Here is a 27,976-nt window from a genome sequence, read left to right as displayed (position 1 = left end):
CATAACTATGTGCATTACATTACATTACGGGTGCTACGGGGAGCCAACAAAAGTCCTTGGGAAAATCATCGCGTAGAGCAGCTCAATCGAGAAAAAATTGACTAAGGTCATGAAGGTTGTTCGGGATCGATAAAAAGTATGTACATATAGCTTGTATACATACAAGCTATGGGAGCGCTGCTGAGCGAGCTGTGCAGTCAGTGCGGTATGTTCATCCTCTCGGCTCCGCCACGTGGACAACCTACCGTAGATGTGGTAGCCCGAAGAAAGTTTTGCTGGCGTCTCTTTTTCTCTCGTGCATATTTATCAGACAGCAGGTTATATGGTTATGTGTTTACGTGCTATATCCATCCCAACCGGGGAAATGGGGTTAGCACGTTGCTGGGGAAGATGCAGTTGTTACGCGCATGTCCCGTTTTTATGTGCTATTGTTGTTGTTGGTGGTGGTGGTGGTGATGGTCATGGATTGTTTCAAGTTTATCATCACGGTCGTCATGATCGTCATTGTTCAATTGAATGCCACATGGCATGTTTTGGAAAATGATTGCTTTTTATTTATTAACTTGTTACGTATTTTAGTGGGTAGATTTAAGTTTTGCAAATAATCAGGAAGTGTCTCGTTTCATATTCCCTTATGAAAATCGAATATGAATTCTTGGGAAAGTTATACAATGGATGAAAAGCATGTAATGCGTTTGTTAAAATTTTCTTAACACTGAAAATCAAAACTCAAGAAATCCCACGATCTTAAGCTTCTAGGAGGTACACTGACATTAACCTATAACCGAATATACAGAGGATCGAGTTGGTTTTCCTTCAAAAACCGCTTTGTATATCCGATATACTCTGTCCTTTAGTCAGGGTTTCTATATCTAACAAACGACATGAGGTGACAGCTCCATCAGGTAGCGCTACGATAAAAACCTTAGAACAAGACGTACGAATCGGGCTTGCACAGCTTCGATCCTGTTAATCCAAACGTCAATGTAGTGACACCAGACGAAAAAATTGGTTTCAAGCATCGATTAACTGAGGATTTTTACAATAATGCCAAGCTTTCTGTATGTCTGTGTTACAGTAGTCTAATACTGATCTCTGAAAGTTAGTTAAGAATCTAGTTGGACGTCAAGCCTAGAGAGAATAACAATCAGTAATCTCTCTGATATTTACCATTTCCAACAACAATATTCATATATATTGAACAATTGTGAAGCCAAGTCGGGGTTCATCTGAAGCTGTGGGCAAATACATGTGAGTAGGCTTGGTGCATACAGTCCGTTTACTTTGACAGTACTCAAAACATTAGCTTCACTGAGCCGTGGATATTTTCTATATTTATCATAAAGAATAATGTTAGAGACACAAACGCAGTGGTGGCGTGCTTATAGCTGTTAAATCAAACATAGTGTTGACAATCCAGTTGTCCAGTAAAGCTTTTAAAAGCTATCAGAGAATTATGAATAAATTGTTTGGAAAATTTGCCGATTCTGGAAATAACAGTCTTCATGGCCGCATAACAGTCTACCACATTGTGGATTTCTTGTTACGAGAAAACATTTTTTGTTTATATGCGTGGTTAACTTTGGGGTTTGTAATCAATTATTTATCAGCGGATCAAACTCATTTTATTAAGATTCTTTCATTCTCATCAACTACTGAGTTAATTCTTAGCGCAACGCGTGCTCAGTGCTGGTCCAGAGCGGCATTATGAAACTCTTGGCTAGAATTTTGCTGAAGAACTTGAACTTGTACGACTAAATAAAGCATTTTCTATGGCGACTCCTTTATATTCAGTTTTTTATATAACTCTTGCCACTGACTTTCGTGCGAACAATGTTTAAGGCAAAGGGTGAACTCCACATTTTCGATCCCACGTCACTAAATCGAAAATAATCACGTATAAGTGAAAATAGTTCTTGTTATTGAATATTAAACCAAAAATAACTAAAATTTGCAAAAAAAACGGAAAACGTCCAAAAACAAGAAAAAGTGAGCTTACTCTATTTATATGTTTTTTTTCTATTTTATCTAATGTGCCACGGATTATAACTTTCTTTTTTATACCTACGTAGTTGAAGTTGACATGAAAAAAGTCAAAATGTTTAAAAAGCTTGAAATGAATGAGTATTTTTACATAGTTGTTGGGAACACTGCCATGCCGCTGCAATAAGATGGGTGCCGCTGCGAAGAGATAAATATGCGCCACAAGGGTGTGTTGACAGAAGGAAAGGAAGACGTCAAACGACATAGATGAGTGAGATAGAGAGTGATAGAATGATTTAGTTGTCAGTGGACGGAAAAAGGTAAATAATAAAAATAAAGGAGGTTAGATTAAAGCGAGTGATAGGAAAGACTAATTAAAATTAATTTGCTGAACGTTGATTGTTAGCGGTCATACCAGTAAAAACAAAGGCGATTAATTAGTACGTAAGTAAATAAAATGTAAATTTCGGATATTATATACAAACAAGAATTCTATAGGCACAACTCGCATCGGAAAGTTCGGAACGGAGAATAAAACTTATACTACGGTTAAAATCAGCTTCGTTCGAAACGGAGAATAAAACTTATACTACGGTTAAAATTTGGATAGTACGGAGAAGTAGTGAGGAGGAGAAAATCAGACTAAAGAAACACTAAATGTGAGTAAAACTATTGAGTAAAATTTGCCAATTTCTAAATTTAAACCTAACATTGTTAAAACAAGTAAAACTTATTTGCTAACAGTGAACATTTAAAATACATTTTAGCTTTGATCGGCTTATAGTAAACGTCGATTGCCAAAGAGGTGTTATTGTTGATCCGAACAAAAATCAAAGATTTATTTCGGTGTGGATTGTTCTTCGCATAATGGCTTCTCGTAATTCCAAAGGGGAAGATGTGGGTCATGACGAGGCCCCCCCTACCGTTTTATCGAAATGCGTGTATTGCAACAAGCATGAGTCGGAGGATGTAAACTGGGTCCAATGTAAAACTTGCGAGCAGTGGGCCCATTTTTCCTGCGCTGGCGCGAACGAGAGTATTGCGGAGAAAGATTGGGACTGTTCAAGATGTGCCCAGTTTATCGTTCAGCAGCTGAATGTCCCCAAACCAGGTAAGACGCGGTCGACTAAAAATAAGACCGGATCGAAAAGCGACTCAGGGTCTGTTCGCGGCAATGGATCTGTTCTAGAACTAGCTGATCAGCAGTTTGAGGAAGAACAGCTCGCGCGCGAAAGAGCCTTTGCGAAGCAAATTGAGATTCGGGAGAGAAGATTGCAACGAGAATTGGAATGGAACGCAAAGCAGCTGGAGATGGAACGAAATATACGCAAGAAGGAGCTCGAAGTGCAGCGTCGGATGCAGGAAGAAAAATTAAAGCAAGAGCAAGAACTGCTAAACGCTCAGTTGGAAACTGAGCAAGAGTTTTTCAAGCAGCGTGATGCCATCCGTTGCAAGATGAACAACAGTCTTCAGAATGTTCAGTCGTGGATGGACGAGGAAGCTGCTGTCGGTGGTACGTCGGAGCAGAACAAGAAAGTTGATTCTTGGCTGAAGCAGCAAGAGAAGGACGTAACAATTCCCGCAGCAGATATTCGCGGTGCGTACAATAAGGGTGGGAAACCGATTGTTACCCCGGTACTAAAAGGTGCGGGAAGTCGCTGTTCCGGAAAAAGTTTCACACCAGTCAACGAAAAGGTAGTGGATGAGGTTTCCGAGGAAGACAACTCTGATAGTTCTGAAGGTGAACCAGATGAAAACATAAGCGCGGGTAGACATTCGCGAATTGCGAACGGAAATTTCGGAACGCGCGGATCAGAGATATTTAGCGCCTTTAGAGAGCAAGCTGTTCCAAGTGAAATTGGCAGAAGTCGCTATGAATCGGAAGGGCAAGTATTTCGGCTAACCCGAGAGCAGATTGCCACGAGGAAGGTGGTATCCGGAAATCTGCCGAAGTTCAACGGAGATCCGGAAACATGGCCACTGTTTATTAGCAGTTTTGAAAACACAACCAGGGCTTGTGGTTACTCAAACATTGAGAACCTGGATCGTTTGCTGAATAGCTTGGGAGGAGAAGCGCTCAACGCCGTGAGAAGCATGCTGATACTTCCTGATTCCGTGCCGGAAGTTATTCGGGATCTTCGCAGATTATTTGGCCAGCCGGAGAAGTTGCTAAAAATGCTGCTTAATAAGGTCAAGAACGCTCCACCGCCAACAACGGTAGATCTAAAAACCTTCGTTAGGTTTGGTATAACGGTCAAACAGCTCTGCGACCATCTAGAAGCAGCTCGGCTTCGCGATCATCTTCGTAATCCGCTTCTGGTGCAGCAGCTCGCCGAAAAACTGCCCCCAGAATATCAAATGAAATGGATAGAATACAAGCGCGGCAAGAAAGGAACACCACTGCGACTGTTCACGGATTACATAACAGATATTGGTGATGTCGCTTCCGAAGCAGCAGCATATTCGTCGACAGTAAATGACGTAGCGCGATACTCCAAGGTTAAACCAGCCAGAAAGAAGGAGTTTGTACACGTTCATGATTCGGCATCGAAACGAGAAGAGGGAGTGCAATTGGAAAGGGTTAGCAAAGCTTGTTGGATTTGCAAGCGAACAGATCATCGGATCAGGTTCTGCGACGATTTTCGGAAGATGAATATCGTGGAGCGGTTGAAAGCAGTAGATAAACAGAAGTTGTGTGGCATTTGCCTCAATAGGCACGGTGACAATCCCTGTGGCTCTAAGGTTCGATGTACGGTGAAGAATTGCAAGGGGAATCATCATACACTTCTACATCGCGTTGAAGAATCCGTACAGCTACAGAGGGTGGAATGTAATGCACACAGAGATGCAGATCGTTCAGTCATATTTCGCATGGCGCCGGTGACGTTGCACTATGGAAAGAAACGTTACGAAACACTAGCGTTTATGGACGAGGGTTCGTCCACCACATTAATGGACGAGGCAATCGCGGAGATACTGAAAGTGGAAGGCGAGCTTGAGCCGCTGATCGTAACCTGGACAGGTGACATCAACCGTTTCGAGAATGGTTCCCGGAAAGTCGACTTATTGCTGTCGGTGAAAGGATCAAAGGAAAAGGTTCCGTTAGAGAATGTTCGCACTGTTTCCGAGCTCTTGCTTCCTAAACAAGATATGCGGTTTGCAGATGTAGCGAAGCACTATCCGCATTTAGCGGGATTGCCGGTAAAGGATCTTCTCGGAGGACAAGCGACAATTCTAATCGGCTTGGATAACCTACATCTATTTGCGCCGCTGGAGTCACGAGTCGGTAAACAGAATGAGCCGATCGCCGTGCGGTCAAAGGTTGGATGGACGGTGTACGGACCAGAGAAGCGGAAGCCTAGCGCTAGCACCTTTCTAAATTTACACACAGTTGCATCGGTTAGTAATCAGAAGCTTCATGACTTGATGCGGAACCAGTACGTTTTGGACGATGTGGGTGTTACATCATTCGCCATACCGGAGCCGAAGGAGGAGCAACGAGCAAAGGCAATCCTGCAAGCGACGACTAAGCGTGTAGGCGAACAGTTCGAAACCGGGCTACTGTGGCGAGATGACGTTCGGCGATTCCCTGACAGCTACTCAATGGCATTGCGAAGAATGAAAGCACTGGAACGAATGCTGGAGAAGGATCCAGTATTGAAGCAGATTGTGTGTCAGCAGATAAGCGACTATCTGGCGAAAGGATACGCACACAAAATAACCAACGCAGAAATTACAAACACACCAAACTCTGCAGTCTGGTATTTACCAGTTAACGTGGTGTCGAACCCGCGCAAGCCAGGAAAAGTGCGACTGGTGTGGGACGCAGCCGCTTCGGTCGGAGGAATTTCTTTGAACTCGGAGTTATTGAAAGGGCCGGATATGTTGATACCCCTTCCACGGGTCATTTGCCACTTTCGAGAGCGTCCAATCGCGTTTGGAGGAGATATACAGGAAATGTACCACCAGATTCGAATCAAAGACGAGGACAAGCAAGCGCAACGATTCTTGTTTAGGCCTGACCAAGGGGAAATGCCACAGGTCTACGTTATGGACGTTGCTACCTTCGGTTCCACGTGCTCACCCTGCTCCGCGCAGTTTGTAAAAAATCTAAACGCGGAACATTTTATGGAAAAGTACCCGGAGGCAGCAGCAGCTATTGTTAAGAAACACTATGTAGATGATTACTACGACAGTGTAGACACAGTAGAAGAAGCAATACAACGGGCTAAAGAAGTGAAGTATATACATGCACAAGGCGGCTTCCACATCAGAAACTGGGTGTCGAACTCGGTAAAGCTTCTAGAAGAGCTTGGTGATCGTAGCTCGAACGGAGCAGTGCATTTCAATCGAGACAAAGGCACAGAGTACGAGCGTGTGCTGGGTATTGTTTGGGAGCCAGCTGAAGATATCTTTTCGTTTGCTACTGTGTCAAATGCAAATTTCACGAAGGTACTGGAAGAAGGAGAATGTCCAACGAAACGAATAGTCCTCAGTTTCGTTATGGCACAATTTGATCCAATGGGATTCATCGGTCCCCTAACTGTACGCGGAAAGATGCTGATCCAAGATCTCTGGAGAACCGGCTGCGACTGGGATTCCAAAATTGATAAGGAGTCGCATGATAAATGGCGACGTTGGATAAATATGATGCGAAACATAGGGTCCTTTAAGCTGCCTCGAAGTTATTTCGGAAATGCCAAATCGAACGAAATAGACGATCTGGAGTTACATATATTCGCTGATGCCAGCGAAAAGGCATACGGCTGTGTGGCGTACTTCCGAGCGATCGTACGAGACGAGGTAAGGTGCGCCCTTGTTATGAGCCGTGCCAAGGTGGCTCCACTGAAGCAGACATCAATACCGTGTCTAGAGCTACTGGCAGCAGTTCTTGGAGCACGATTGTCGAAAACAGTTATCGATAACCACAACTTTGGTATTGGAAAAGTGGTGTTCTGGATTGATGCGAGCGTTGTGTTGTCCTGGATTCGGTCTGACCAGTGCAGATACAAACAGTTTGTTGGCTTTAGAATTGGCGAAATTCTTAGCCTGACAAAATTGACCGACTGGCGGTGGATACCAACTAGACTTAACGTAGCGGACCAACTTACTAAATGGGGTAAAGATCCGGATATGCACGCTGATAGCGCGTGGGTCCAGGGGATGGAATTCCTGTACACGAACAAGCAGGAGTGGTCAAAGAAGGCACTACCTCCGGCTAATACAACCGAAGAATTACGCATTCATCTCTTGTTGCACGATGTGAAGGTGCAAGCAGTTCTCATCGATCCTTCGCGCGTATCTAAGTGGACGGTGCTTGTTCGTACCATGGCGTCCGTATTCCGTTTCATCTCGAACTGTAGACAAAAGGTCAAGGGGCTACCGATCGAAACACTGAAAGCGACGGACCGACAGGCGAAGGTTCGGTGTACGAAAAATGTGGCTTGTGTCCGCGTGCCGTTACAGCAAGTCGAGTATGAGAAGGCAGAGAAATGTCTGTTTAAAATGGCGCAGGCGGAGAGTTTCGTTGATGAACTTAAGGTGCTGAAACGAAATAAAGATCGTCCAGTAAACCAATGGTTAGCAGTTGAAAAATCTAGTCCATTGAGCAAGCTGACACCGTTGATCGACGAAGCAGGCATGATTCGCATGGAAGGCCGTTGCGAGCGAGCAGATGAACTACCATTTGATCTGCGATTTCCTATAATTCTTCCGGATAACAACAGAATTACCTACATGATCGTCCAAAACCTGCACGAAGAATGTGGACATGGATACAGACTCATGGTTAAAAACAAACTGAAGCAGCTGTTTTATGTGGTTCACGTGGACGCAGTCGTGAAGAAAGTATCGTCGGCTTGTATATGGTGTAAGGTTCATCGCAATCGGCCTCGTGTTCCCCGAGAAGCTCCGTTGCCGCTGCAACGACTTACCGCACATCTTCGCCCTTTCAGCTTTGTGGGAGTTGACTACATGGGACCCTTTGAAGTGGCTGTTGGACGCCGGAATGAAAAACGTTGGATCGCATTGTTCACCTGTTTAGTAACTCGAGCGGTGCATTTAGAGGTGGCGCACGGGCTAACAACACAGTCCTGTTTGATGGCGATAAGTCGCTTCATCGGGCGACGAGAATGGCCGATTGAGTTCCTCTCGGATAACGGGACCAATTTCCAAGGGGCTAGCAAAGAGTTGTTGGCACAGCTCAAAGGAATTGAGTTTGATTGCGCTGAACAATACACAAACGCGAGAACGAGGTGGACATTCAACCCACCCGCGGCACCCCATATGGGTGGCGTATGGGAGCGTCTGGTACGATCGGTGAAAGAGATATTGAGAGCAATTAACGACGGAAGACGGCTTACGGACGAGATTCTTCAGACGTCCATCGTAGAAGCAGAGGACATAATAAATTCACGTCCGCTAACATACGTGTCACAAGACTCAGAAGAAGTGGATGCGTTGACCCCAAACCATTTTTTGCGAGGTCCTCCATCTAAGCAACGAAACGTAACGAGTCCACCACCGCATCCGGCTGAAGCACTTCGTGATACGTACAAACGAACGCAGCAGTTAGCTAGTGAGTTGTGGCAGCGCTGGATCAGGGAATATGTTCCATCAATAAACCAACGAACCAGGTGGTTTGGCGAAACGAAACCGTTGAAAGCAGGCGATTTGGTGTACATCGTCGAAGGCAACAATCGGAAATGCTGGGTCCGCGGCATAGTGGAGGAACCTATAGTGTCGAGCGATGGTCGTATACGGCAAGCATGGGTCCGTACCAGGACCAAGCGGTACAGACGAGCGGCAGCAAACTTGGCCGTGTTGGAATTAGACGATGGTAACTCTGAACCGAATGGTACCTTCGGATCAGGGTTACGGGTCGGGGAATATGTTGGGAACACTGCCATGCCGCTGCAATAAGATGGGTGCCGCTGCGAAGAGATAAATATGCGCCACAAGGGTGTGTTGACAGAAGGAAAGGAAGACGTCAAACGACATAGATGAGTGAGATAGAGAGTGATAGAATGATTTAGTTGTCAGTGGACGGAAAAAGGTAAATAATAAAAATAAAGGAGGTTAGATTAAAGCGAGTGATAGGAAAGACTAATTAAAATTAATTTGCTGAACGTTGATTGTTAGCGGTCATACCAGTAAAAACAAAGGCGATTAATTAGTACGTAAGTAAATAAAATGTAAATTTCGGATATTATATACAAACAAGAATTCTATAGGCACAACTCGCATCGGAAAGTTCGGAACGGAGAATAAAACTTATACTACGGTTAAAATCAGCTTCGTTCGAAACGGAGAATAAAACTTATACTACGGTTAAAATTTGGATAGTACGGAGAAGTAGTGAGGAGGAGAAAATCAGACTAAAGAAACACTAAATGTGAGTAAAACTATTGAGTAAAATTTGCCTATTTCTAAATTTAAACCTAACATTGTTAAAACAAGTAAAACTTATTTGCTAACAGTGAACATTTAAAATACATTTTAGCTTTGATCGGCTTATAGTAAACGTCGATTGCCAAAGAGGTGTTATTGTTGATCCGAACAATAGTCTTCATCAATATTAAGTGGTTTTGTTGTCTATAGTCACAACAAAAACTGTTATATTTAAAAAATTACTTTAAAGGGGTTGCCATAGAAAACGCTTTACAAATCGATAATCTTAAAGTTCTTCAGCAAAACTCTCTTTTACAAACAACTTTGTCGAAGACACCAATTTTCTATCTCGTCAAAATAAGTTGTTTTTGTGTTTTGTTAGACATGGGTTACAATAATTGAATCATTGTAACCCATCTTACCCATAATTTATTTTTTTTAGATTGTGGAGAATCTTCATACGAATATTCTGTGAATATATTCGAAGGTTTAGCCTCTAGTGAATTGAGTTCACGTTTTTGGTCTTTCGGACCACAGCACAGTGATCCAGAATGTAAATTTAGTCGGAATTTAAAATTTTTGCTATAACTATATAGCTTAGCCTTACAATAAAACTTAGCATTACAATACGTTTAGGAAAGTTGTTGTGCTTTGCAAGGCCCTTCTTTTCGTTTAAACAGAATCTAGGGTGGCTCTAATTTCAGCAAGATTTAACATTTTAACGTTTCGATATAGAGCTTGACTGTCTTCGATAAAGTACAACACATTTTAGAAAAAAAATGCTGAAGATGCACAAGCTCTATCTTTTATACCTTCCATTGCACGACAAATCCAAATGTAAGCTTTAGAGTGTTCCTTAAAAAACGGTTTTATTTCTATAACTTTTGTAGAGTATATTTTACACTTAAGTACCCTTTGGGCAACTTGAAGATTATTTTAGGATGCATAATTTATTTTCATACACCAACTACTAAACTTTTTTCGTTTAAAGTTCTCATAACTTTTACATAAAAATATAATTTCGATCAAGGTACTTAATATTAAATACCGTTGCTATGATATGAAATATCATGCTTTGTAGTATAGTATAGGTTACCAAAAATGGACAATACGATAGTTTTATATATCTTGCAATATTTGCTAAAAAATGGTTCATTTTCAGTAAATAGTATATATAACTATATAACGATAGAAGATAGAGATTCAGCATATTAAGGCAAACTGGTCTCCTTCGAAATATCTGAAAGTATTTCTAAGGTCACCTTAATGGCAAATCAAAACTTCAAAAATTATAAATGAAACAAATTATACATTATTCAATTAATTATAAATAAAACCATTTTTCTAGGAAACACCCTATTTTTTCGGTAAATTTCTTATAAAATGAAAAGTACCAGAGTTCTAGTGTCTTGGACAGTTTTTTAATTTGGATTTCCTTCGATTTTCTGGAAGACTGCGAAGCTCTATCTCGAACCATTAAAAAGTTAATTTCCTGGTTTAATAAAATTAGAAAAACCCTATCCACTATTTAAAATGATAGGCAAGTTTGTGCCAAATTTTATCATGAAAACGAAGTTATAGCTTTTCTATTGTCCACCGTGAAAGTAATTTAAACATACTATCATATGTCAATTCTTGAAAACCCAAATTTTGAATAAGAACCATTCATAAATTACGTAACGCGAGAATAGCCCAAAATTGACTCCCCCTTCTCCCATGTAACAAATTGTCACAAATTTCTCTATCCCCCTCCCCATTTAGGTAACAAATTCCTCAAAAAAAATTTCGTCAGTAAAACATGTTACGTAACTATCTAGCTTACACCTCTTCCCCCATATGTCACAACATGTCACAACTTTTCGTACCCCCTCGCACCACTAAATGCATTACGTAACTAATGAATAGTCCCATATAGAGTTTTTTAAGACAAATATTTTCTTCTAATACATCAAAACTCTAGCTTCTATTATTTAAAAGATATTAGTACTTATAATATTAAAGATTGATTTTTTGAAATCAAGTTTGTGGAATTTTAAAAAATATCGTGCTCGCCATTCTTTGCTCAGTCGTACCTAGAATCATGACCCTATATGTAGCTGAAAAAGAATGATTATTTGTTTACCCTAATCAGTGATATTGGTATTCCTAAGAACCCCATTTTTGACGAAAAAGTGCTTATAACTTTTCAACGATAATAGTTAGATATATGGTGCCATGAAACAAATTATTCGCCTTGAAAGAATCTTAAAGTTGTCTAAAGACCACTCAAGTTTTAAATCAGTACCACAAAAGTTATTCGAATAAAACAGTTTTTCTAAAAAACACTATGAAATGAAAAGTATGGTAGATAAAACGTACATGTCTTCAGCAAACTTTTCTAAAACTTGTTGTTCTACAACTCCACTTAGGGTCGTATGGCTCTATCTAGAATGATTAATAAGTTCAGTTTTTGATCTTGGTAAAATTAGAAACACCCTAACTGTTATTTTAACAAAAAGAAGGGGCTTACAAACTACTTTTCCACAGACCTAATAAGGCTAATTGGTTTAGTTTTAGCAAAATCTCAAAATTCATGCTAAATTTGCATTCTGCACTGTGCAGCAGTCTCTCGATCGAGTATACATTGTCTCGAGAATAAAGGAAACCGTGTATTGGGTAAAGTGAACGAAAAAGCTCTGCTCCGACTCAACTCCGCTGTTAGTGACTTTAAATTTTGTTCAATTCGACCGAGTTTTCATCAAATCGAATACCCTCTGAAGGATAAAATGCAGCTGAAGGAAGTCGCCTATCTTCAGTATCATCATCTGCACAATACAGTATTGATATCATTCAACACGTTAACCCAAACCGAACGTTTCGTTCTGCAGAACAATTTAAAACACGTGGTTGAAAGTGACAACGTTGGAATTAAGATTCCATTTCTTCATTTTCTATATAACTTTAAAATTCCTGTGTATATTGAAAATGACTAAATAGAGGTGCCCTATCACCGCGTACCTCTACTGAACTAATTGTATCATACAACGGATTCTACTTCTCCGTATAGCGGAGAAGTAGAATCCGTTACACCTGATGTTTGGAGTAACTTCTTCCTGGGTATTCCCAGCGGTGTCCTTGTGATGAAAATGCGGATCGATAGACCTATGCCCTCCTACTTGAATATAAAACTAAAAGCTCACGGAACTGCTATTAAACAAACAACGCTATGAGGTGCAAACTACTACGTGCAAATACTGTGATCAGATAGTACACCATGGAAATCCTTGCGCGGTAGATACAGAGGAGAATGCATCTCAATCGATTGCCCACTTATCTACGAAAAACCAAACTAAAACAGAGTTTTCAATACCAATACCTAACCACAACTGGTGGCCAAATTTCTGGATGTAACATCCAGTACCCCAAATTAGTGTAAACATCCACGGTTCCGTTAAACTACCGCTATGAGCCGAGTCAAATAAACAAATTAAATACAAAAAAACAGACCAACGATCGTCGCAAAAATAAAATCAATGGAACCACTAAAAACTATTCTGTATGTTAGGTCTTGTGTCCCTATGCACAAAAATTGGTCTTATCCAAAATTTTCCCCTTTGGGTATTTTGCATAGTATCAGGCTTTTGGCTCTGATACCAAAAGACGGTTTCGATTCACATTCCTCGTCGCAAACAGAACATCTGTGCTTACAATCAAGACATCACTCGGTGTAAGCCATTAGCGTTCACGCAACTTGTCTAACTAGCTCTAATTGGGTGCTGGTTTGGACTTATCTAACTAGCATTAAGTTGGTGTTAGTTACTGACGAAGCACAAAAAAGGTGTTTTATCGCCCAAGTCAGATAGAGGCGACTGGCATTTGTAGAACACGTCACCACTTATTATATTCCAACTGGCATTTTCAGAGGGTATTCAGACTCTTAAATAACGATTTGGTTCCCATCATTAACAGGCGGTTGGTTAAAAAATTGTTTGTCTCAAATCCAGCAATCCTACCAAAACTCGTTGTTCATTGAAAAATTGAGTGAAAAAATTCTATAATTGTATAGTTTTTCTCGTGATTATCCGACTTTCAATCATGTTTCTGAATTATGATCATATTTTACCGTTTTGAAAAATTCGATGAAATTCCGAGTAATTTTGTATTCCATATTAAAAATCTTGTAAAATGTACATGTTCGACCAAATTAAGAATATTATCCAATTTTTGGCCTCACATGCGAATTAGAACGGATTACCACCACATTCAATGATGTATTGAATAAGATAGAGTATGTTGAAAAAGGGTACCCGCTTAACGGAAGGCCCCCGACTCAACAGCATTTGTATAAGCACAACGATGTCGGATCCAAGAGAATGTATTGATCTAGGATTTGTCACTATCAGGCATTGTGAGCTTGAAGTTATATTTAGTTTGTTTGTGTGAGTACTCTGGAAAGTTTATAAAAAGGAATGGAAAACCCTGGAAAATACGGGTAATTCATTTCCAGAAATGAGTGGACACCCTGTTTAAAAGTAGCTTCAATAGTTTCGTAAAATCGCAATAGTTAATTTGCCTATTACAACTATGCTTAAATCTGATTTTCATTGTCTATCAATTCGTCACTGCGAAGGAAAACAGCACGTTATCAGGTTTCTTTCAGGTTATTGGCCCTGCGATTTTGTTCCACCTTCCCTTTCTACTGACTACGAACGAAATCTTTCGCACTTCGCTATCTCTTTGCCCATGATATGCTTTGGAAGTATGGTTAACATGCCTTACAAATCGTATGATCAACTGCTTCAATGCTTGTCGAAATTGTCGCTCCTTTCATTTACCCCATGCGGAGCCCTCCCTGTGATGTTTCACTATGCACCGACCGGATTGTTTTAATTTCAATTTAACATAATCTTTTCTTCCTTTTCTCTCGCTCTGACGCTGCCGCCAGTGAGAATTGCACAGCAAATTTTCATATGCAACTATTCTCTGTGTAGTGTATGGCAGGGCGGTTTTTCCAGTGTGATATGAAACTACAAAGATGTTGGCCAAGATTGTACGTGTATAGGTGGTGATATATTAGAACTTGATTGAATCTGTCGCGAACTAATTGATGAATTTCAGATTCTCAAGTGGAGTTCTATGCTAAAATCTGGCTTAAGAATGTTAGTTACCACTCTTCTAATCTAGCTTGTGAACTTGGATATTACTTTCTTCGTTCATCGTTGACTAGCGGAAAATAGCTGTACGTTGTTTGATGTTTCTTTAGAAACTAGCTGATAAAATGCTTTTTTCGATACTCTGTTCTAATAACCGATAGACTTCTATACCGAATCATAGCAGTCTGCATACGAAGAAAGGCGACAGGAAGTGGCCACCTTCCAACAAGACAATCTTGACTAGTAACTTGCTTAGCCCGAAGCTAATGCAGCTCTCGTTTGGAACCACATTTTTCTGATAAACGTAGCCACCATTTGCACTGGTGGGCGGTATACAATCGTAACCGCACGAGTATGCTTCCAGACCTCGCCTATTCGTGTGACCATGGTCAATATCAAGGATATTTCAATTATCGGTACCTCCGGTTAGCACAGCAGTAAAGTGCCGTTACATGATATAAAGTTCTTATGCGGTGGACTGCAGCAAGTATCTGCAAACAATGCATGCATGTGATTGGTATGTATATGTTTAGCTGTGGTGCCTCTCGCCCCCCTCACTTCCTCGCAAGCAGAGGTTTCACTTTCCATCCAATGCAGCTGGGTTGTGTGCGGTGCATCCCCGTGAACAATACTGGTTTGTTGTGGAAGATGTTTAGCGACTTGTGAAGGTCTTTCATATTTTTTCTTCTTGTTTCTTCTTTTCACCGATGGAATGTTGTTTACTTGTCGTTTGCTTGGAGTTACATCCAGTAGACGATGTTTTCTTCTGATGGCGAGCATGGAAATCAGAGTACGGTGCAGCACAATGTAGGTACATAACTGGCACTGCAACAAGCGGTTTATTAAAAATTCTGTACAAAGCAAGCTGCAACAATAAGTCGGGAAACCCGACTAACCCAGCTAGTTGTACAGTATGTTGTTAGTCTTTTTGTTGGATGAGTGTCACAGTGTGTTAACTCTTAAATGTGCGTTTTTGTTTAACTTTGTCGAAATCATCTCGCTGCTTTAATTAATATATTGTTATTTTAAAACCATTACGCATTTCAGGGTTAGGTTTCAATTTTTCTAGCGCTTTATTTGAACACCATGTTATATTGTCTTGCTGAAAACGATTAATAACAAAGAAAAAGCAAATCAAATATATTCGAAATATCTAATTTTTAGTCATCAACGAATCGAACTATTCTAGAAGTCTGAATTCAGGTTCAGTGTAGTATCGAGAAATATGTCAACTAGTGGTTTATTCCCTTAAACACGTGTAGTGTTGGTGTGTGTTAAGTCAGAGCGGACTAAGTAGCAAAATCTCAAAAAGCGAGACAATGATAGCATTGGATTAAGAATTTCTTCAGCTGCATTCCACTTTTGCAGGATTTGGAAAATTTTACCATAAGCGAGAAATACGCTGTAAATTAAATAAAAGCTCTTTGCATTTTAATGGCATTTATTAGCTAGAGATTGCTGGGTAGGGAAAGTTATGAAAATTTAGAGCCATAGTACTCAAGTGAGAGCAAGAATGTGAAGTATTCAGATAAAAAAAACTAGAAGTGGCAGGGTTAATACCTTACGGGATTAACTTTTGTCTTCTGTCGATAGGGGTCGAGGTTAGGCAGCAGTCGAATTAAAAAGGCAAAAAATTAAATTCGAATGATAACGTAAAGATGCAGCGTTCTTAATAGGGTTGCTAGTACCGACTCATTTTAGCGAGAACCGGTTGCACGGTACTGAAACCCTCAGTATCTGTAGTACCGAGAAAATACCTGTACTCGATTTTTTCCACAGCGATATTGAACGTTCGCGATTTTATTGATCAAATGTTGTATGCTTAGCAAGCATTCTGATCAACAAAGCATGCCTAACGTATCACTTTGAAACTGTATCCGAAGCTTAGCGTGCTTTAAGATTCATTTACCTTTTAGCGATGCAACCTACTTCGAATTCGAAGTTTGTAGATACTGGAAACCCTATTTTCAACAAGAAATTATGGGTTTGTTTGAATTTTATTTCCTTTTCTAACACGTCACGAGAAGAATTCAGTGCAATTTACTGAACACTGCGGTTTATCTGATCCTCTACTTTGCACTCAATGGCAACCTCCTTATGTACATCATGTCGTCTTGTTGGCTATTGCATTTTCAAGTCGACAGAAAATCACAATTCACGCCGTGCGAATGACAGATGTACAATTATTGAACAACAAACTGAATACATACGTGATGCTACAAACTAATTCTGTCGGCACACAGCAAAGAATGGGAAATAATCAGAACTTTGCTTATGAAACATGCTCAAAAAGTGTGTTATTTTCCGTTTGTTGTAAATACTTTGAAATTTATTACAAAAGTCGGGTGTAATTAAGTTCGACCAAATCTGAAATATGTTCCTATCAAAGAGTAAAACTGCGTTTTCAACTACACGCACATAGCTGAGCAAATAGTTCTTTCTCCGCTCAAAAGTTCCTCAAAGGTACGTGAGTTCGTCACACTTTCGAATTTGCACTCCCTTCACAACATGCAAATGGCAGGCAGGCCCGATGAAAAGGGGGGAGTCAACCAGGGCAATTGCCCTGGGGCCCAGGTCCTATTTGGGGGCCCGCATTTTTACCTGAAAGTAAAATTGGATGGACAGACGATGGGCGAAAAATTCTGGTATTCATAGAATAGCATTAAAAATAGTAATTGTATTTTTTTTGCATTCACTAACCTTATTAAATTGTTGAACGACGAAAACGGGAAAAAATTTAAAAGACATTTTAATCTAATAACTTGACAATTCGAGCTATTTAACTTTTTTAATATTCGACGTTTGTTAAAACTAACGTGTTTATGAAAATTGTCTATATACATGGCAAAAAAACGAGTTTTTATTGTTTGAATCGCGGGAATAAACTACAAAATATTGAGAAGCTAACCCAAAATATTCTCGATGAAAGCAATAGAGCGTCAACCAGGAATGCAAGTTCATGAACAAATGTATCTGTCCTCTTCTGCAATCGCTTCATTGCTTGTGGTAACGGTTGTTGGCTTGGAGATACTGGGCGCAATTGTTGTTGAGTGAAAATTTATTCCTGTCAATTTCGCAGATATTGGTTTTGTAGCCTTTTGTGTTTTGCTGCTTATAATTACAGTAGTAGGCGCGGCTTTTACAGCGTGGTGCAGTGTTTTTTTTGCAGAATTTGAATATAGGAATCTGGCCTGGGCGCGTTCAGAGTTGTCTGACTAAACGTACTATTTTCGACTGATCTGCATAAAATGGTTATGTTTGAAGGGTTGCTTGCAAACATTCTCACCATAGAAAAAGAGTTCCTCGAAGTTGTGAAATCCACTTCTCTGCATTCGTATATCCACTTTATAGCAAACACGCATTTTATTACTATGCCTGTGATGAAAGTGGGGATTATTAAATTTCAAGCCAACATGCCTTCAAATACAATTTTATACTGTTAGTTTCAATGCAGTAGACGTTCCATATAATAAAACAGATGTAGATGTAGAAAAAACCATAACTAAAAGGAGAAAAAGTCTTGTTGCTACTATCACTATCTACTATCTTTATAATTGTCCATGATAAAGAATTATATCTATCAGGTTAATCATCATTTGAAGAGCAGCTCATGCTACAAAGAAGGAAAAATATCAGTTAGTATCAAAATTTTGCTTCGTGATATAATTTTTGTAAACTATTATTTTTAATTTTAAGTTTATTATTTTATTCTGGCATTTGGAAGATAAATAATTTCCATCTTAACAAACAGTTAAGGGTCACACTCGCTCATTTGCTTTTGTTTACTTCTCTAAAAGAAATAGATGCGTCTAAATACGTTTTCCTAAAAATCGGGTTTTATAAAGTTTTTGAAAGACCCTGCTATCATTAAAAACTTTCAATAGATGTATCGTCACAAGTTGACACAATTTTAAATATTTTTTTTATGTTGCGCTTGAAATTTAGGCTCGAGAAACGTAACAATACTGGACAACAATCAGCAGACCGATTGCTTCTCATTAGCTAGCCCAGACACTGCTAGGGAGATTTTACATGTTAAAGTCTACCCTCGAGCCCAAAAGATGATGACTTAACTTTAACTTTTGTAGTTTATACTTTACGCTAAAGTAACCTTTGCACAACATCAAGATTATTTTAGGGAGTAAAATTTGCACACCATTATTGTTTTTTTAATGTTATGAGAACTTTCACATCGAAGTTATAGTCTTCGATTGATGCACTTTACATCAAACCGTTACCGTTTCTGCTATATGAAATGCCATACTTTTTAGCACACATAGCTTGCAATAATTATCCAAAAAATAGTCCATTCTTGGAAAAAAAATTGTTTATAACTTTCTAACAAACGATGCTGGGCGTTCTGTATTTCGAGTCAAACTGTTCCCCTGCAAAATATTTGAAAGTTTGTTTAAACCGTCTTAGCGGAAATTTAAAACTGTAAAAGTTATATAAATCAAACCAACAACACCCTAATCTTATATGGTAAATTTCTTGTAAAATTACTTGTACTAGGCTTAAAGCTCAAGTGTCTTCGACAAAGTTTTAAAAGCATAATTTTCTTCAACGTTCTGAAAAAACTGGTTATAAAGAACCATAACCATAAAGAAGTAAATTTTCAGATATTATTAATTATGTTTATGACGACTGGGATGGTTTTATCTGGATGAATTTGAACGGCTGTCTCAGTCAACAAAAAGCAAAACGAATGTTTTTTACTGCCCGTTTTTTACGTTTCGGCCTTTGGTGTTGGCCTTTTTCAAGGGAAATTGTTAATTTATTGGGGATATCGTTAGTTAGTAATAACAATAATGCAATGCTAGTGACGGTTAACATTGTGAACAAACACTCATTCCGCCTGAAATGCAGTTACTGCTGAGTATGGGACAAAAATTTTCATTACCGATAGTCAATTCTAGTCAAATACCAATCTACTATCTGATCGCCGACTTAGAATCGATGCTTCAAACATCGCCAGACAAATTCGTTCAAGATAAAAATAGATGCCAAGTTGTATCGCACATCCAAAATCACATTTCAAGAGCAAAATCCCACCAGCGCAAAACACCACTTACGAGATTCTGTCAAAAAGCGTCAGCAACCACCAAAACATTCCTGCAAGAGCATCCAGACGTGTGTGTGTCCTTGAGTCGGACAAAGGTAAAAAGATGGTTGTTATGTATCTAAACGATTACGAGCAGAAAATGTCAACATTACTCGATTGCACAACGTACAAAGTCCTACCGAAGGACCCAACATCCAGCATACAACGTCAGAACAATCAAATAGCCACAAGACTCCAAAACCTCAAACTCATAGATCAAGCAACATTACACCGCCTGCAGACCAGCACTTCTACCTGCCCATATATCTATGGTAAGACCAAAGCACACAAACCCGCGCTACGCCCAGTCGTCCCTAACGTAACTGCACCAACTTATAACATGTCAAAATTCATCGCAAACGCTCTAAAACAGAGTTTCCATAGCAAATACAACATAGTGGACAGCTTCAAATTCGCCGAATACATCAACACGATAAAGCTCCCTAAAGACTATGTACTAGTATCGTTTGACGTAGTATCTCTGTTTACCAATATACCGAAAGATCTTGTCATCCACGATATCATTATGAACTGGCCTGATATCAAAACAACAACCAATATTAATTTAGATCTGTTTATAGAGATCGTAGAATTTTACTTAAACAACAGCTACCTTGAGTTCCGAGACAAATTCTATCTGCAAACATTTGGAACGGCAATGGGTAGCCCTTTGTCGCCAATACTAGCCGATCTGGTAATGGGAAACCTCCTAAACACAGTGATAAGGCGTCTTCCTTTTGAAATTCCAGTATTACGGAAGTATGTTGACGATTTACTCTTGGCACTGCCTAAAAATCAAGTACAGTATACATTGGACACTTTCAACGACTACAATGAGCACATACAATTCACAATAGAAGAGGAATTAAACAACACCTTGCCATTTCTCGACACATTAATCATACGCAGCAACGATCAAACTATATCCACGCAATGGTATGCCAAGCCAATTGCCTCAGGCAGACTTCTAAAGTTTCACTCGCTACACCCAACATCTATCAAAGTCAACGTAGCAACCAACTTTATTAAACGAGTGGTGATGCTATCTACCAACAAACCAATCAATCAACTAAAACACGTCATCTTCCAACATCTGCGGCAAAATGATTATCCATCTTCGCTGATCAACCGACTCATCAACAGAAACATTAGCAAATTCTCCATTCAGCACCATGATTCTATGTCCCAACACAGCTCACCACCTAACAGCCTGAGGCATAACTCAGCTCAAAACTTCAATAACCAGCCTTCTACACCTGTTCCAGTCGAAGAACCAACATCGGAAAACACAACATCACCATGCACCACCAGCATTCCATCTTCAATAACGTACAGATCGATTCCTTTCATCCCAGTCCTAAGCAAAATTATAACATCAACTCTCCGGCCAGATTTTCCAACATTGAAATTCGCGTACAGACCAATCAAAACAACCAAGTGCCTACTCAAACAGATCAAAGATCCAGTACCCCCACAACTGCAATCCAACGTTATTTACAGTATCCCCTGCTATGAATGTCCAATGACATATATTGGTATGACCAGAAACCAGCTAAAAACGAGACTCAGCGGACACCGATCGAATATAAACAAATATACCAATCTAATTGACCACCCACCCCAATACCAAAAAGAAGAAATAGCCCAGTTAAGCGAAAAAACAGCACTCATGCAACACATCATCAGTCATGAGCACAGCTTTGATCTGGCGAACACGAAGATCATCGATCGCACACTCCGGACTTCGGCATTACCACTGCTAGAGATGTGTCACATTGCAAGCACACCTAACACAGTCAACCACCGCACCGATGTACAGGGCCTCAACACAACCTACGCTGGTATTTTGCACGCTACCAAATCCATCAGTTGTAGTAGCAGAAACAGACGAAAAAGTTTCTCTACTAACACTGATACTGTTCCATCAAAAGCTCCGTAATTTCATTTTATTTTTTTGGGCCACGATAGACCAGATGAGCTTTCCCAATGTCTATGTTTAGCTTTTCAAATCAATCGTTATCGTGCAGTAGTGACATCGAAAAATTTTCCCCCTCGATTTTTATTATTTTTAATTTGCATACAAGTAGATACGCATGCAGAAAATCAATCAGACACCGCAAAGTCGGACAGCGACAACTTAACAAAAAACGGGAGACCATAGTAAGTTTTTGTTCACAATGTTAACCGTCACTAGCTTTGCATTATTGTTATTACTAACTAACGATATCCCCAATAAATTAACAGTTTCCCTTGAAAAAGGCCAACTCCAAAGGCCGAAACGTCGGGCAGAAAAAAACATTCGTTTTGCTTTTTGTTGACTGAGACAGCCGTTCAAATTCATCCAGATATTATTAATATTAGAACCGCACTACCCACTATTTGAATGAATAGAGAAGTCTTGTACAGTGCACAACATTTTTCATTAGAACGCAACCATATTTTTCATAATGTCCGTTGTACTAGTAATTTAAGTATATTATTACTTTCAATCAAAAAAAATATTTTTGAAATCAATTTTGTGGAATTTTAAAAAATTTCGGCGTCGCATTTCTTCCTCAAATTTACTTTCAACCTGTAGTTTGAACAGAATTATCTTTCGTTAGCCTTAATCAGTGGTATTGGCATTCCAACAAAACCATTTCATAACTTTTTAATTATAATATATGAAGTGGATTGAAACAAATTTTTCGCCCCAAACAATCTTAGAGTTGTCTAAATAATACTTCAGTTTTCATTTAATACCACGCAAGTCATTTGAAAACAAAAACCCTTTTTCGAAGAAACATCCCAAATCTTGATTTTAAATTTTCTGTTAAATGAACTGAAAACTATCACAGATGAAGCTCACATGTCTTCAGTTAACTTTTCGAAAATTAGTCGTTTTACAACATGACTGAAAATACTATGATTCTATTTGGAATGATACAGAAAATATTTTTTTGATCATAAGAACTGCTTGAACACCTGTAAGAACCACCCTAACTGTTATTCAAACAAAAAGAATGGCAGGGGGTAGACATAGCGTAGTTTGTACATCGATTGCCTTGTACGCTGCTCACTTGGCTTCAAATCCCTGCCCCGCTCATAGGGTTAGAGATTTTTCTGAAAGATTTTTCCAACCCGAAAAAAGGAGGCAACTGACCTCTACAATTTGAATAAAAACAAAAATATATTGGCCTCACAAACTACGAAAACTCTCATAAAGACACAATAGTAAGTTATTTAAATTTTATAAAAAAAAGGTTTAGCAAATTTTTGCTAAATTTTCATTCTGGCCCACTGTGTGTGCGGGAAGAAAACTTGCCCACGACAGTTATAAATAGATAACGAGAGAGGTTCGACCGATCGACGCAAGAGGACGGTTACGATCGGTTATAGCAGACATTAAGGGTTGATGAATTCCATTAGTAAATATTGAAGCTGTTCCGATGATTACGAAACTGTTGGGGATTTGTGATGACTTCTTCGCAGTTCCTCGATGGTGGAGTGTTAACTTAGTCTACTAGAGACTAGAAGACCACAGGTTCGATTCCTGCTCAAGGTCATATCTTTTCTCAGTGTGCTCAATAAAATACGTGAATTTTTGCGGTATTCCTCTCCCACTGCTTCAGTCAGTTTCTCAGTAGATTTTTCTGTGGAACATTTTTCATAAAATCTATGAAAAATAGAAGAAACATGACTTACTTATTGGAAAAAAGCAATGTATTCTAGAGATTACGGTCATCGACGTCCACATCATATGTACGATAATTTTGATATCTTTCAAACCATATCTTTTTGCCGTATATGGGAGGGACCATCAATGCACCCGATTGAAACGATTTTGATAGTGAGAGTGGAAATGGCAACTTTCCACAATATTATGTAGTTTTGATACCTACACATTTGTCTTGAACATAATTTGCACGAAAAGTCACAATGAAAAAAGTTATATTATAAAAGATTTGAGGGGGTTGCCATAGAAAACGCCTTATAAATCGATAACCTTTAGTCCTACAAGCTCAAGTTCTTCAACACAATTCTTCACTATGAGCATTTCTGAAACTTTGTCGAAGACACCAACTTTCTACCTAGTCGGTATAAAAAGATATTTATTTTATGCCTAATTTCAATTGTTATCAGATTGTGGGGAATATTCATGCGAACAATTCCCCCAAAGACACCCTGTGAATATATTCGATGGTTTGGCCTCTAGTGAATTAAGTTCACGTTTTTGGCGTTTCCGACCACTGTGCAGTGCTACAGAACCTCTGACAGACAATTGCTTTAGGATGGTCATTGCCTTACGCCTCGATAGTGGCGCATCGAGGAAACCGAGAGGGCTTTTGGGCCTTTTTTATGTTTTGTGTTTCTTCATACTCTGCGCCTGCCCATACTAACGCTCAACCACTAGTCTGTGCGCGGTGGCGTGGCCGACTGGTGGGTCTACGTGGATTGACTTTTAATGTGAGCCGTGTTTGATGACATTATTCCAAAGTTTAATGGCAGTGTTGGTGGACGGGGCTCTCAGTGGGGGTCATTTTGTGTCCATTTATCGATCGGCTTCGTACTCGTTCACGGGCTAATTAAGTTAATTTAATAATTAAATTAAATTATTAAATACATAAGTAGAAACCTATTAATTGTCGTTTTGTAATAATTGTAGTGTTTAGTAAAAGTGTACAATTGTGATGTGCTAGTCATATGTCTGTGTGTATGTGTTCGCCTGAATATTTCTGACAGTTGGGTCAGGGAATGGATGCATATGATAGAGTAGTGGCTAATATTTCCGGTTTTCAATTTATGCATTTGATTCTATTCATTTGGGAAGGTCGGATTGGATAAATTAAGGTACAATTAATTTACCGACGTGCGTGAATCATCCATTCTCGGTCAGCATTTCATGATGAAAGTCTAACAGAATGCAATTGTCGTTAAAGGTAAATAAATAAATTTTGCTGCATTTAGACGAGTTAAACTAGTTTGATTGCATGTTCCATGTTTTCTTCTCTTCTCTTCATTGGTCTGTTTCTTTTGTACTTCTATCAGTTTGCTTTTCCATTACTTACACAGCAAAAAAACTTGTAACTTTACATCTTGCCAGATGCACATAAAGGGAGCGTCCCAATTCACATAAATTTACATTTAATTACATGTAAAAATGTGAGTTGTTCGGCTTTTCCTAGACCATTCAGCCTAAATTTTCCATCAAAAGAGTCACAATATTTAATTTTACATATCAGAACATGTAAAATCCCATTATCAGACAGAAAAATACATCGCTACGTTGTATACGTCAAATGTAATTTTCATTTTTCTAAGAGTGTATGTATACCAAAATAAAATCGGTCAATTTATACACTTTTAAAAAATCTCTTCGCATCTTTTTTTTCTTTATTCGGCATGTTATGATTCCTTTTATTACTGTATCGCTATACTCTACTCTATCTATACTCATATACGTACAAACGTGCAAATGCTCGTGACCTTCGCGATAACACAAATCTGGCCACTAGCGCGACCATGCAATTGCAATCATCAACACATAGTTACGCGATTTCGCCAACATTAAAACACCCCTGTAGTTAGGTAAACGTAGCACCTATAAACATCCAAACGCGGTCTCAAGCATTAACTCACCACTCACGCGATCATGAAACGGTCACGTCCGTAAGTCAAACCTCGGTCCAAGCAGCCTAGACTAATGCCTTCAGTTGAATCAATCAAAAATGACGCTCATATTCACTAGATGTTCCATGGCGACATGACCGGGAACTCTAGTGATTTGGGAAAACTGACTCTCTTCTAACATCTCTACCATGCACTAAAAACTTCGTGGTGATACACGCGCTCGCCAAATCAATACGCCTGCACATATCTGAACCGGACAATGAATATCACATTCAGAATCAAGGTGCGCTACAATTGGCCTTAAGACGAATTTCGCGCCAACTCGAACAAATGTTGTCAGCACCCTCTCAGATTTTAGTGAAACTTTCTGTACATGAGAACTTTGTCACAAAAAGCCACTTTGCATACTTTGTTTTTCCAAAAATGATCTAGACTGTCTTTTTAAAAGGGCCAAACTTTTTTTTACCAATTTTTTTCAAATGGCTATAGTCTAAAAATGACAAATCCTACCAAAAATGTTGTAGGAGTGATTTTCACAAAATTAGTCAAATTTTTGAATAAATATATTGAAAAAATTATTCATTGACTCCTACACTGAAAAATAAATCGATTTAAAAAATTTAAAGTCGATTTACAAAAAAAAAACCATTTTTGATTAGGATGAAATTTTATTGCAAGATATGTATGTTCAAAAATTTGACAAAATTTTATTGCAAGATATGTATCATCAAAAATTCAAGTTGGGGGAAAAAAAGTTATTTGAAAAAAACTTTTCCTTGTCCAAACTGAATTTTTTTAGTGTATTTTTATCGAAAACTGAACCAATGAAGGTCATAGTCATCTCAGAATCCATTTTCCCAGCTGCTAGTTGCCTGATACATGCAAAAAAGTATCAGTAACGAATTTGGTATATATTCATAACAAACTTGAATGGAGACTGGAAGATTGGAAGATCGGAAGATTGGAAGACTGCAGTTCATTTGTTTCTCTCAAAACTGATAAATTTTATGAAACAACAAGCTTTTCTAAAATTTATTTTATGTCTGATGAAGCAGCAGCACACTACAAAAATAAGAAAAACTTTGCAAGCTTGTGTAGATTCCAGTCAAAGTGTGAGTTAAGCGCAGAATGGCATTTTGTTGCAGCAACAAAATGTCAGAAGAACTCTAAGAGCTGTATAATAATAACGCCAAAACAATATCTGGAACTCAAAAATTCTACAGTTTTGTGCCTATTCCTGGGGGCAAAGTAGAGACGAAAAGGTATTCTAATTTAGAAGATGAACCAAAAATATTTTCCTTGTATAGAAATAATACAAAATAGCATGCATGAAGATAGTTTTAAGACAAATCTAATATATAAAAATAAATAAATAATTATGTTATTACAATATTACATAATGTTGCGGTGGTTATTCTTTCTCTGATTCTTCCTCAGCACTAAACAATAAAATAAAAAAGCAATAATAGAATATTTGTTTAACGCCATAAACTCTTTTCAATGGGATTCTTGATTAAGGGGTTACATACCTTTTAGTGATAAAAATGTCAAGAAACTTTGAATTTACGTAAAGGAATAAGGCAATGATTTCATTACATCAAACTTATAATATTTTGGTAGTACATTTTTCAGTAAAATAAACAAGCATAAGTTTATAAAAATAAATTGATAATTGGCGGAGTTATGGCTTTTTCCTCGAAACCCTTTTTTATTTAAGAGGTTTGCGGTGATCACGATTGGAGACCAGTATTCCTTGTACCTCAACGATTATTTGAATAAATAATAATTTTTTCCTGCATTCGAGAACGTTTCTAGTAAAAAATCGCTGTTTTAAGCTCTAAAATTGTATTAAAAAATTACGATCAATTGAAAAAAAAGATAAGAAAATTGATTGAGTAGTTTTTCGGCAATCGTGACCACAGAAAAACCATTTTTAGTAAAACGGCATTTCGAGATAATCGAGTTTAAAATTTCAAATTATCACTGCTCTTAATAGACGAAGCGCGCTTGGAAGCGCTGTAACTTTCGATCTATTTCTTGGAGCTTTATAAAAATTTGGGAAAACATTCTCAAGGAGTTGTACTTTCAGATAAAGTAATAAAGAAAATTCGATTTCATAAAAAATGAAAAATTAGTTAACCCCTTAATAAAATATGCTTAGTTGCTTAATTAGAAAATATCTTTTCACAAACTGAGTTTTATTGGATTCTGAGATGATTTAGTTTTCGATAAAAATACACTGAAGAAAAAAAATCAGTTTGGACAAGGAAAAGTTTTTTTTAAATAACTTTTTTTTCTTAGAAGTGCCCAACTTTTGATGGTAGGTAGGGAACATAATTATCTATCTTGGAACTCGACTTTAAATTTTTTAAATCGATTTTTTTCAGTGTAGGAGTCAATGAAGAATTTTTTCAATATTTTTATTCGAAAATTTGACTAATTTCGTGAAAACCACTCCTACAACATTTTTTGTAGGATTTGTCATTTTTAGACTTGGTAAAAAAAGTTTAGCCCTTTTCAAAAGACAGTCATTTTTGGAAAAACAAAATATGCAAAGTGGCTTTTTGTGACAAAGTCTTCATGTACAGTAAGTTTCATTAGAATCTGAGAGGGTGCTACCAACTCTGAATACGATTTGGCGCGAAATTCGTCTTAAGCAGTGTTTTAGTGGGCGGCATTGCCTGTCACGTCTGCAATTGTAGTGAGTGATTCTGATGGGGAGCCCTTCCGAGGATCTAGCTCTACAGCTCCAGTAGGACAA

The 27,976-nt window shown here is 38.6% G+C and overlaps 2 protein-coding genes across 11 annotated transcripts in view; both read left to right on the top strand.

The window, feature by feature from the left end:
- Positions 1–27,976, top strand: part of LOC131684934 (protein ultraspiracle homolog) — an 83,722-nt gene that overhangs the window by 39,734 nt on the left and 16,012 nt on the right. The gene's annotated exons all lie outside the window — the stretch shown is intronic.
- LOC131684935 (uncharacterized) lies at positions 8,198–9,513 on the top strand. Its single transcript, XM_058968228.1, has 2 exons — positions 8,198–9,161; positions 9,216–9,513. Exon 1 carries the CDS (start codon positions 8,269–8,271, stop codon positions 8,902–8,904), a length of 636 nt encoding a protein of 211 aa, XP_058824211.1. The 5' UTR covers positions 8,198–8,268; the 3' UTR covers positions 8,905–9,161; positions 9,216–9,513.

Source organism: Topomyia yanbarensis, chromosome 2, assembly GCF_030247195.1.
Source record: "Topomyia yanbarensis strain Yona2022 chromosome 2, ASM3024719v1, whole genome shotgun sequence".
Taxonomy (NCBI): Eukaryota; Metazoa; Arthropoda; class Insecta; order Diptera; family Culicidae; genus Topomyia; species Topomyia yanbarensis.
The sequence above is the reverse complement of the archived record's forward strand: the minus strand, read 5'-3'. Positions and strand labels throughout refer to the sequence as shown.

Bases quoted from the DNA above. Each gene is read 5' to 3' on its own strand.
- LOC131684935 (XM_058968228.1), top strand. From the start codon at position 8,269: ATGGGTGGCGTATGGGAGCGTCTGGTACGATCGGTGAAAGAGATATTG.